The 12,000-nt window shown below is 43.9% G+C and overlaps 1 protein-coding gene across 6 annotated transcripts in view; it reads right to left on the minus strand.

Annotated features, from left to right (window-relative positions):
• Positions 1-12,000, minus strand: part of DOCK10 (dedicator of cytokinesis 10) — a 142,424-nt gene that overhangs the window by 5,912 nt on the left and 124,512 nt on the right. For 5 of the 6 annotated variants that reach the window (XM_066326275.1, XM_066326273.1, XM_066326272.1 and 2 more), the window contains exons 46-52: positions 11,401-11,458; positions 10,975-11,073; positions 9,313-9,419; positions 8,925-9,047; positions 7,908-8,021; positions 2,833-2,979; positions 2,292-2,502 (exon numbers count right to left, since the gene is read on the minus strand). In XM_066326275.1, the coding sequence (XP_066182372.1) occupies positions 2,292-2,502; positions 2,833-2,979; positions 7,908-8,021; positions 8,925-9,047; positions 9,313-9,419; positions 10,975-11,073; positions 11,401-11,458 (859 nt within the window). The remainder of the gene's footprint in view (positions 1-2,291; positions 2,503-2,832; positions 2,980-7,907; positions 8,022-8,924; positions 9,048-9,312; positions 9,420-10,974; positions 11,074-11,400; positions 11,459-12,000) is intronic. The other variant, XM_066326276.1, reaches the window with a different exon arrangement.

The raw sequence follows: 12,000 nt of genomic DNA on the forward strand, positions 1-12,000 counted from the left end.
CAAGGGGTTTTCCACACCATATGGTGTCATGATCAGCATATAGAACTGGGGGAAAGAGGAGGAAAGGGGAGGGACATTCAGAGTGTGGTGTTTGTGTTCCCAAGACACCGTAACATGTGATGGAGCCCTGCTTTCTTGGAGTTACCTTTACCTGCCTGCCCAGGGAAGCAGAAATGAACCCCTGGTTTTGCTTTGCTTGTTTGTACACCTTTTGCTTTACCTATTCAACTGTCTTTATCTCAACCCCTGAGTTTACACTTTGATTTTGCCCATCCCACCAGAGGACACTCAGTGAGTGAGTGACTGCATGGGGCTTAGCTATCAGCTGAGGTTAAACCAGGACTCTCACCTGCAGATGAACCTACTATTAAAACATCATCCTTAAAGCAGTGAAGAGGTACTTTAACATTCAATCTAAATACTGCTATGGGAGCTGACAGAGGAATTATTCACCTTTAAAACTCTTTACCTCCAGTCAAGGCCTTTCATGGATCTCAGGGAGTTTGGCAAAGGTATTGTTCTGGTGCATTAAGTCTGATCTGAGGTAACATTTTTCTGACTCCCTGACATGCTTTGGAAGGTCTCTCAAACTCCACGCATGACTTTCTACACTAAGCATCTGCTTCCAGTCAGCTCAGACCTAAATAAGATCCAGTTTACAGCATGTCTGTCTCATTGGAGAGCAGGAAAGCCAGGACTTCCAGAGCTGGAAGCACAAGCCAGGCATGGCAGAGAGCCAGTGAACCACGGACCGCAGCCAGACTGCACTCGCCCTTTGCCCAGCAGGCTCTGGAGCAGAGATGCAGTGCAGGTGCCACTCCATTGACTCCACCACTCCTCCAGTCACAGAAGCCTTGCTTTCTTCTCAAAATAAAACTGCTTAAGTTTACACAGGAAACAAGTGAAAAAACATGACTTCATCAAACAGGAGTGGGAGAAAAAGAAAAAAGAGAAGAAAAGAATGTTTCCTTTAGTGAAAAGCACTGAGGTGAGATAGATGTCAAAGGGAAAAGCAGGGAAGAAGAGGAGGTAATCAAATTCCCACTTAACACCAAAGATGGAGCAGGGCTGAGAGCTGTGGTAGCTGATGACAGCATGTGATAACCCATGGAAAATATTTTGCCAGAAGAACAGCCCTCTCTGTTTTTGCCAGACAGACCATAACAGCTGCACTTTCAAGTCAGTGAAACTACCTGCTTCAATACAGATTTCAAAACACCTACTGCTGCCCCAGCACCTAAAAAAACCACACACAAGCTATTCTTCCTTTCTTCTTGTTACAAGCAAAGCTGTGTCATGTAACAAGACGCCCTCAGACATCAGTGCCTCTCTCCTGACTTGTCAGAACAAAACATTTAGGTGACTATGCTTGCACTGTAAGCAGTTTTTCTCACTTTGTCCTTTGGGGGAAGCAGATGCACTGAAGTTGGTAGGGAATTGGGTTTTCTGTCACTTGGGAGCCTTTGCTGTGAACATCAGCCTCTCTGCCCACAGCTGCCCATGAGAACGCCTCCATCTCAGTTCCTCATACATCAAAATTGAGACAGTGTTTCAGCAGTAACAGCAAGTTTCAGCAGTAACAGCAAGTTTCCTCACCAAGGAGGCTTTGAAAAAGAGATTTCAATCATGATAAGGAGCTAAAAACTTCAGTTTAACATGACTCATTAAGAGAAGACATATCTAGTGCTCCTGACGTTCCTGCCTTAAAACACTGATTGAAATCTTTCCTCTAGCTTAAAAAAAATTCTATATAATGTATCTTACTTCCATTTTGAATGAAAATGTCTATCTGCAAGTTTTACTCTTAGCAGAACAGATATCCTACTTGGCTTTTTCTTTGAATTGTTTATTATTAAAAGAGAATGGTTCTGAGTGCTAAGCTGCTTCCAAGCAGAACCACTCCCAAGTTACATCACTGCAAGAACAGTTAAGATGCCGATTCTAAGGAAAAAATAAAGAAGCTGAATGAAAAGAACTATCCCTAAGATGGTCAGCAGGTCTGTAAGGAAGCACATGGCCAACACACAGAGTGAAAAGATGAATTATCATGGTGCATAACTGACTGATGGACACCTGGCACTTGGGCTGAGCTGGGAGCAGGGGAGCAGATGAGCAGGGCATCAGGAGAGCTGGGAGCTGGGAGCAGGGGAGATGGGAGCTGGGAGCAGGGGAGCAGGGGAGATGGGGAGCAGGGGAGCAGGGGAGCTGGGAGCAGGGGAGCAGAGGAGCAGGGGAGATGGGAGCAGGGGAGCAGGGGAGCTGGGGAGCAGGAGAACTGGGAGCAGACGTACTGGTGAGGATGGTGCGCCTCTTGCACTGCTCCTCCACGCCGCCGTGCTTCTTTCCCGAGAGCGTGAAGGGCGTCTCGAAGACGAAGCGGTTGATGTTGTGGTGCATCTCAAAGTCTGTCCTGCGCTCCTCGGCCTCCTTCTCCTCAAAGAAAGGTGTCACATAGGTCACCTGGATGTAGGCGTATTTGGGGTCCAGGTCTTTGGGGTTCACCTGTGGTACAAACATGATAACATTTTAAGTGTGGTGAGTTTCCAAGGCATCCATTACATTTTTGATATGTTTATTTATTTATAGCCACACCGATGAAAACTGAGACTTCCAAATGTAATACTCAGATCATGGATGGATGCAAAGGTATTTTACCTAGAGTTCCCTAAGAAGAGTGGGACCTTTGACTATAGCCATTGGCAAAAACAGATGAAAGCTAAATGAGACAGAAAACAATCTGCTTCTGCACTGCAGCAAACATCTGCCTGCTCATCTTGCATCATGCACTCAGTTCTCTCCCTTGTGCAAAACCACAACCAAGGTCTTTCATACCTTGTTGGAATCCTGGATGATCTTCACATTATCTATTCCAAACTTGTCTGCATAAAGTTTCATCAGTCTTTGAGAGATCTCGGACAAGCCAGTTAATTTGGGCTCTTTATAGATATACTCTTTACCTTCCTCTTCTTCAAAAAAGCCCTGTTTGGAAGGAAACAAAAGGATACAGTGAACATAACAAGCAGGGCAAAACCTAAACAAGTGCTTACCACAGGAATCAAGGTTGCCTGTATACCCACTAGAGCATCAACAGGCCACTTCCAGCACCTAAGTTAAAACCTTACCTCTGTCCACTCTTAGCAGACATGTGCCTACAGGTCAGTGTTCATACTGGCCTGCAATCTCCAAAGTTCCCCAGGAAAAGATCCCTACACATTTATTCACTTAAAGACTGAGCTGGTTAAAGGGCTTTCTTGAAAATGCCAATGTGTGAAAATGACGAAAAAACCCTCATGGATTAAAAAATGGACATTAAAAATTCTTTAAATCTTAATAATTTGGGTCAATTAACAGCTGTTTGCTGGCCATTGAGCCCAGCTGGGTTGTGTGCAGCATGCCACCTCCAGTGCATCCTCTGGGAGCCACGTGTGCAGGCACAGGCACTGCTGCCCATGGCCATGGCACGGGGAGCACCTGGGAACCAGTCTGCATCTCCTCAGGGCAGCTGAAGAGAAACTCTGGGGAGCACCTTGAAAGGCCATAGAGAATTGCAGCACTTCCAGAGACAATTAGCAAATTATTCATATTGAAAAGAAAAGCAAACAAACAAAAAGACACACAGACTGTGTTCCTTTGCAAAAAAGGCACAGTCTTGTTAAGGCCATTATTTAATACACTGGATGGACTTGGCAGTGATTTAATAAAGGGGTCCACTGAAGAGCTGAACACGAGTTTGTCAGGCTTCAGAAGAAATGCCAACCTCTGAAAATTAACAGAGCATTGCAGCCCCTGCAGGTGAGACACTCAACTGCTACAAGATGAACAAGTACATCAATGCTCCAGGAGAGTTCTCCCATCTGGGCAGAAGGCAGCAGGTGCCCCACTAACAGGGACTGGCTTTATCTCAATGCCATGAGCAGCACCAGCCCCCCTCCCAGGATTTCATATTTGGTGATGCTGCAGTTGCAGCTACACTCAAAGCCTCTTCCTTCCACCTTAATGCAAAGTGACCCAGAGGAAAACACCTGAAGCTGCAGGGATAGAGGGAAAGGCAGACAGCATAAATGATGTCAGACCCTTTGAACTTCACATGATGTGGCTTGGGTGGCTAATTCTACAATATGCCTAAGCAAACTGCCATCTGTAGGAAAACAGAGAAGCAGAAATTAATGAAGGCAAGAGATATCTCCAAAATCTCTTTAGAAGGTACTCATGCAAAATCCAACCTTTTTATCTGGAAGTGTGTTTCTACTTTGCCCTCTAAAATGACTGAGTAGGCAAATCTTCACAAAAAAACCCCAAAACGGAATTAAAATAAAATAAGCTATCAATTTCACTGCCTCTTTAGGAAACCCTCCCTAAGCTTTATTTCAATGGGAATTAACAAATATGTGTATCTCTGGCTTTTCCTTCAGTGAGGACAAGGGGCAATAAAATTCTTTAATCTGGCAAGTGCCAGGAGTACTGTGGGCTTTACTGGAAACCAATAACTAATAGCTGCAAGAGCAGCTCATCTGACAGCATCTCCTTCAGTCTCACAGTGACCTTCTAACATTGCATGATTTTTAACAACATTATCAATTAAATTCCATGGGCATATGAAGAACTTCACAGGTAATTAGAGAAAAAAATCTAGAGCTCCAAAGGTGACATCCTATAAACATCCGTTGAGCTGGGCAGGAAATTGACTTCCTATTGATTACACTGAGAAAATATCTACAGGATCATGATCTGGTTTCTGATCTTGTTTCCACTGAAGCAAAGCTGCATTGTGTGGGAAAACCTCATTAGTTTGCTGTAATCATACTTAAGCATACTACTCTGGACTGTTTCTGTCAAAAGACATCTGCTTTCTGTTGCTATTCAGTGTTTTCAACAAAACCCCTCATGTTTTCCAAAGTAATCACACAGCAAGCTAGAATATAATTTATGCTCTTAAATCCTGATTCTGTGTATGTTTGCATGCTGGAACACAGTGTTTATATGTAAGTGCCAAATCTCTGCTGATGCTGCATGGCACACTGAGATGATATCTCTGTTAATCGTTTTACTTAAAAAAAAATACCTGAAAGCAATTAACAGATTTAGTTTTACCTCTAATGCAAGAGACATCATTTAAGTACATATTCCCCACAGTATTTCAGCTGACAAGTGACAAGCAGAAGCTAACTGTGAGCTATAAATAATCATGTCTGCCATATGCTATATGTTTGGCAAAGACTATTAGAAGTAAGATTAAATACTTTTCAGAAGCCAAAAATCCTCCAATTTCAGGATTTTAAAATATTAAGCAGCCAAGGTTGCATTATCGATGCATATCCCTGGATTATTTTCATCCTGGCTGGTTTGGTCCTGCAAGGACAACACAGCCTCAGAGAGGAAAATGATTACAGGGAGCAGCTGATGGTGATGGAAGGCAGATGACCTCCTGAATAGCAGGTTACTGCTTTCCACTGAGCTCTGATGTTCTGAGTTGTGACCAGGGCCTATCACTGTGGGAGTTCTGATAAGGGCCTTCCTCATCCTCACATGCCTCCAGACACAGCTTTAGAGCTCACAGTACATCAGAGCATTCTCTGTTTGTTGAAAGGTGCTGAGGTAAAGCCTTCTGCTTGACCTGCCAGGAATTGGCATCTAATGGTTCTTTCTCTGTCTCTTCCCACAGTGAGTGATTGTGATCACTATGGAACTCCGCCCTCCAACTTCTCCAGCTTCTTGTACACACAGGAGAACAACCCTCAGCTCTACCTTTACATGGCACTGCTCTGAAAAACAGGTCTTGAATGTCTTTGCATAGCAGCACAATATGAGTTCCCAGCTATTCAATATATTTAACAGGTTTTCTTTTTTTGGTTCTTAATTCAAGAAAGATACTGACTTCTCAAACACTTATCTGTGAGTAAACTCACATGCACTGGCAAGTGTGGTCACTTGGGGGTGCACTGAGATATTGTCACTAAAGGCCTTTGACAGAATGTGCACTCTAAAACAGCAGCTGCCATGAGATCCGGCTCCCTGAGCTGGCAAATAAATCCTGCTGGTGAAAACAGATGACTGCGTCCTCCCTGAGGATCATTTTAATTCAAACCATCCTTGCACAGGGTCCCTGCAGCAATGCAGTAACCAAATACTGTCCCTGTCTTGCATGAAGAACAGTTTTCAGGTGCAGCTGCAGATCATCTTTCTCCACTAAGAACCCCCAAAATTCTCCCTCCCAGTATTAACATTATTCTTTTGTTCTTTAATCTGCTTTCTCTGCAGCTTTTGTTTCAGTTAAGGAACAGCAGCCACATCACATCTCTCCTGCAAAGGGCAAGGACAAAACAGTGCTTGTTGCCTTTAGAGCCTTTAGAGCCCGGTGACTGGGGGGAACAGAGGAAGACACAACTGTGACAAAGTCTCATCCTTCAGAGCACTAAAGCTGTTTAAATGAAGTTGCCCTTGTGGCACTGGCCCCTGGAGAGCCATTGCAGTGTTACAGAGGTGCTAACCCAGGGCAGCAGAAGTGCTGCAGCTAAATCACCCAGTGGGAGAGCCACTGGCTCTGGGACAGCGCTGCCCAGAGGCTGCAAGCAGGAGAGCCCTGCTCTGCCCTGTGCTGCTCCCGTTTTGAGGAAGGCCAGGCATAAGGAAGACTCTGCCCTTCCTCAGGTGCAGCTCACTCCTCCTTGCATTTGGCCACTTCAGCCTTGCTAATCTGTCCAGAGAGCCAGGACCTGCCATTCCCCTCTGAATTCCCATTTGCTTGCTCCAACGAGGGACTGCCAGGACCATGGCCATGGCCACAGCCTGCCCAGAGTGCTCCAGTGACCACTGCCATGGACCCCAGACTGACACAGCAGCCCTCCAGTCTGGAGCTGCTGTGCAGGCCAGGAAAGCAGGCTTGCATTCAAACAGCATTAATGCTACCCCAAGACTTTCAACAGAGGAACAGGGGGTCCAATCCCACTCCCAGGGAAGCTGGGAGGAACTTCCACTGAGATGAGATGAAGCAGCATTGGGCCCCACAGTGCACACACAACATGATGACAGATACAGCTCGGTAGTTCAGGTAACTGAACAAACAAAAGTTAGTTTGCAGGATGCAACAATGAATGCAGCAACGTTATTTCATCTGCCATGAACCAAAAGAATCGAGAGCACGGGGAAATTAATGTTAAGTAACAGTAGAGGGAAGGATGAAGGATGTGTGAGGAGAATTAAACGAAACATGCAACAGAACTAGACTTACCACAGCCTTGAATAAGATCAAAAGGAGAAAAGAGCAAATTTTGCATTAAAATCTAATTAGCAAACAGAATGATTCACATCAATCTGTTGTTTACACACTTTATATTTTAGAGCACAGGAAATTGTATGCTTGCCAAAACCAGGACTAAAAGGAACATGCTGGATCGCTACACTGGTTTGTGGTGGAAGAAAGGACAAAATAATGCTTCAAGGGTGCTGAAGCACAGCAGAGGGAATAATGCTATTCTACAGTGCATTGCACAGAATCAGAGGTGGCCTGGAAGCAGAAGGCAGAGTCAGTGAAAAACACAACAAAGCATCTACTGCATACTGCTCTGCTTTAAGATCTATTAGAGGAGAGTGCCACATATCAAAGATGCCTTATCTGGTTCTATTTATGTTGCAGTTTGAAAAAACCTGCCCTGCCTCAGTCTCAGCTTTGCTTAATGAAGCCAAGAACCAAAGCTGACACAGAAGTCTGTTCTCTAACACACCACTAAATCCACAGCAGTGGTTTACACAGAGGCAACCGAGTGCTCTCTCCTGACTAAAATGCTGCCGGGAGTCTGACCCATGAGGCAGCATTTACCCTGTGATCCACTACCAAGTGCTTCCCTGAACCGGCTCACGAACAGCTCTGAAATCTGCGACTGCAGACAGCAGAAGCCAGCCTCACTTACCTGCCCATAGAAGGCCACCCGGTAATAGCGCCCAAAGAGACGCTTCTCGGAGTTCACCACCTCGGCCACCTTCAGGTAGGAGCGGTGGATGTCGTAGTACAGGTCAGACAGTCTCTGCAAACAGGCACAGGGAGGGCAGTGAGGACACGCCAGCACCTTGGGAAACGCCAGCACAGCCCTGCACAGCCTGCCCTGCCTTAACTGGGATCCCACAGCTCTGCTGTACGCGCTGAGGAATATTTAACCTCCATAGCAGTCACTGAAGAGTCACTGCAGGGGTTCTGTCATCTTCTGAGTTCTGTGGCAGTGCAGCCTTTGTGCACAGGGTCACAGAGATTCACCCCACCACCAGACAGTGCTGCTGATGTGTCAGGGGCCAGAGAACCCACGTGTTGTTTGTGCAGGTGAGAACAAGGTGCCAACAACTGCGATCAGCTCAGAACCCCGCACAAAGATGGGCTTTCCACCCTTACCACTAAACAGCATTTCTCAAGATACTGAACCAAAATTTCAGCTCAGTTAAAATCTGAGGACCTGCTTCCTTGGCATACACCTTATTGCTACCTACCACTTTGTGTCTCTTTCAATTGAGACCCAGAAAAATCAGTAAATGAGATTCTCATCTGGCCATCCATTATGTATTGAAATTGACAAGTAAATGAGAAACTAAGAAACCCTGAAATTGTGAAGAAATCATACAATTTATCAGCATTTTCTAAGCTTATAGTGCAAATGTGCTCTTGGTCTAAAACCCATGTAAAAGTCATATCCACTGGCAAGACAAGAGGTTTGCTTGAAATATTTTTTACATTTAGTGTTGCATTGATGCTGAAAAGAGGCAGAGAAGACACCAAAGTTTTTTTATTTTCTCACAGCACAAAACATTAAAAGGAGAAATCACAGTCAGGAAGAAAGAAAACATTCCCTTTAAAGAAAGCATATTTTTTTCCCTAAAAATTTTGATCTTTACTGTTGCCTTAGGATAATTAAAAAGACCCAAACCAAACACCCACTTACTTTAAAGTCCCTCTGCTTTTCAAAAACAGCAATGATAGGCTTGTTAACCTCAGCAATAAGCTCGTATCTCTCAGACTTCCAGAGGTACTCAACACACAACTCCAGCTGTTCCACGAGAATATTCTGCAATTTCACAAATGCAAATAGTTCAGTGACTTGACAGCTGGTGGCATTTAATTAATAGCAATGCAGCAAAAGCACATACCCGCTACTTCATTTTTATTCTGGAACTTCTATATTAACGTTTATTGCAATTACACAATGCTCTCCTTTAGACAAAAAACCCTGAAATAACAGTTACTATAATTTGTTGTAACATGCACAGGATTGCACTAGAAATAACACTCTGTTAATACAGAACAGGTATATAAATGTTAACTTTGCTGACCTCATTATAGGGAGTATCTTGCATCCCAGAGTCTTCCTTCATAGCACCTTCTTCTTTAATGTTGGGGGTAATGCTCAGAAAAGCAGGCCATCCCATGGAAAATAAGCCTTGTAGTGCAAGTCATAAGAAAGGCTATTAATGACCAGCCACATCAAGAAGTTACTAGATGCCATTACAACACAGCTGATGAGTTCATTTCGTTCCCAGCCCAAGTAATGAGAAGCACAAATGGAGCTGACTGAATTTGTGAGACTATCACACATTTTCCTCAATGATATAAATTCCCTTCTCCGGGCAAAGGGGAGCGATAACATTTTCCTGGTGCAGTATTATTCCTCTCTTTGGCACTTTGGTTCCTGACCTGCTGGCAGTCCCTGCAAAGCTTCATCTGCAGGGCTCCTCTGTGCACAGGAATGACCCTTGCAGGCTGAGGTGACACAAGTCACACGTGGGGATCCTGCACTGTCCCACCCGTCAGGTGTCCCAGGAGTGCCACACCCAGGGTTGGTGGCTCCAGGCCACGCTGGCAGTGGCTCTCCTGTCCTGCCCTGGGTCAGCACTTGGCCCCAGCCAAGGCAATCCCTGGCAGAAAGCTCTGGCTGGTGGCAGCAGCTGCACGTGGGAAGGCTCATAAGAAATAAAACTGAGCTTAAATTGAGTATTTGGTAAGCTGAGGCCTTAGTGCCATGGTAGCAGCAGAAACGACTTGCAAAGGCATCACACTTTACAGATCAGGAAGGGTCTGCCCTGCAAGGGCTTTACTACTGCTCTGGCATGGAGAAAGTAAAGCTGCCAGGGGAGGTGACAACTCCTGGCAAGGCCCATGTTTAATTTAAAAGTAGGAAAATGCTAGTATGGCTCAATTGTAAAAGCTAACCCATACACACTGAGATGGGGACCTCCATTCTCTCTCTCAAGTTTTGAAAACTGTTTAAGTACAGGTTTAAAATCACCTAAGTTCTTCACTCCAGCTACTATAATCTTTATTCAGACAAAGTCTTTTACCACTACTGAACTGTCTCACAATTACTGCTCCTCACAGAAAGCTTCCTTCTAAAAGGATGCATTTTTTCATCTTGTCCACAGAATTTCCAGACGTATTGAAGGACTATAGTCTTTCCAAAACTGTTTTTTCGTCCCCAGATATTTGCCCTTGACCCTGGAAATTGCTAACATATCTCATGCTGAGAGTTACTATGAAATACACATTTCATAAACTAAATAACCATTGGCATAGAAGCATTAAAAATATAAGCCTGTACTTTATTTTTTAAATAAGTATCATAGATTAAAAAAAACCCTTTATCTATACTAAGTTACATACGGATAACCAGATATTAACTCCATCCCCCTGCCCTCCCAGCTTTGGATAGCCAAGGAATTGGACATGGATTTGCATGCTAAACACCAATTGACCCAAGAGGGATTTTCCAGCTGCAAAAGCCCATAACCAGAGACATTCTGAGCAATCCATCAAACCAGCCAACGAGCATCAGGAAAGGAACTCATGATGTTTCCAACATTGCTTTCTATAACAGCCTTCAACATGCACTAGAAACAGTTTGGATTTGGTTGATATTTTTCCAGATCAGTTGGAAAACAGTGGTTTGATTTCCTAATGATGTTATTTGACCCACAAACAGGCACGGTTAGAGCACTCACTTCCTCCACTGTGAGTTGTTAGTAACACATTACTATCAGAGACTTGAGCATCTTCCAGGAGCATACGTGAGGTACAAATCTTTTCCATTTTCCAGTAACCTATGATATTGTAAGATGGTATTAGTATACTGCTACTGGTATGTGTTAATACATGCATATTTAATAACAACAGACTAACAAGTGAAGCATTCTCTATTAGCACTAGCTTGCTAAACATTTCATTAAAACTCTTTACACAAAACACACTTTTACTGTTCCAGTCTAAGACTAGCATTTATGATACACTGTAAAAAGAAAAGATTTGGGAAGAATTCAGGCAGCTTTAAGAATACTTTACATATAAGGAAGGAAAACGGAATAGCCAAAAAATATTTTAAACAATAATATTTACAGGTACACAGTTGGTTTTGAATATGTTGATCTTACCTTTTCTCTTCAGGTACTCTGCAATGAGAGCAGCAATATGAATATAGCACATAGCAGCCTGTAATGAGAGACCAACATACATGGAGATGTTAAAGTACCCTGAATTACAGCATACATGTGGTAAGGAGCATGTACTTTCAGCACTGCCAAATCATGAGGCAGAAAAGGGAAGACAAAAGTAATCTAAGAAAATAAAGGACTAAATGATGAAATCCTCCTCAAGTGTAAATTTCACGAGGTCTCTTATGCAAATGCATAGATTTTTTTCAAGAGAACCATTAAGATGACTTAACAAATAAGGTGTCCCTGGGTTATGCAGTGGATTTTGCATCACCCATTTAGTCTGATGAAAATGACAACACATTATAAACAAAGCTCCTCTCCTAGGCCATAGTTGGGGGAAAGAAAATCCTTTATAACCTTCATAACCTCTACACCACAGCTACTGTTAGGGACAGGCAGCAGAGGTGCCATGCCCTCAGCTTCCCTGTCAGACAGTTGCCACTCTTGCTCCAGGATGTATCAGGTACTCATGAGCAGGCAAGCTGGGATGAGCATATCACATCTCCAGGTGTTTTCAAACCTCCACTCCTCTGATTT

The sequence above is a fragment of the Sylvia atricapilla genome, chromosome 10 (genome assembly GCF_009819655.1).
Source record: "Sylvia atricapilla isolate bSylAtr1 chromosome 10, bSylAtr1.pri, whole genome shotgun sequence".
Classification (NCBI taxonomy): Eukaryota; Metazoa; Chordata; class Aves; order Passeriformes; family Sylviidae; genus Sylvia; species Sylvia atricapilla.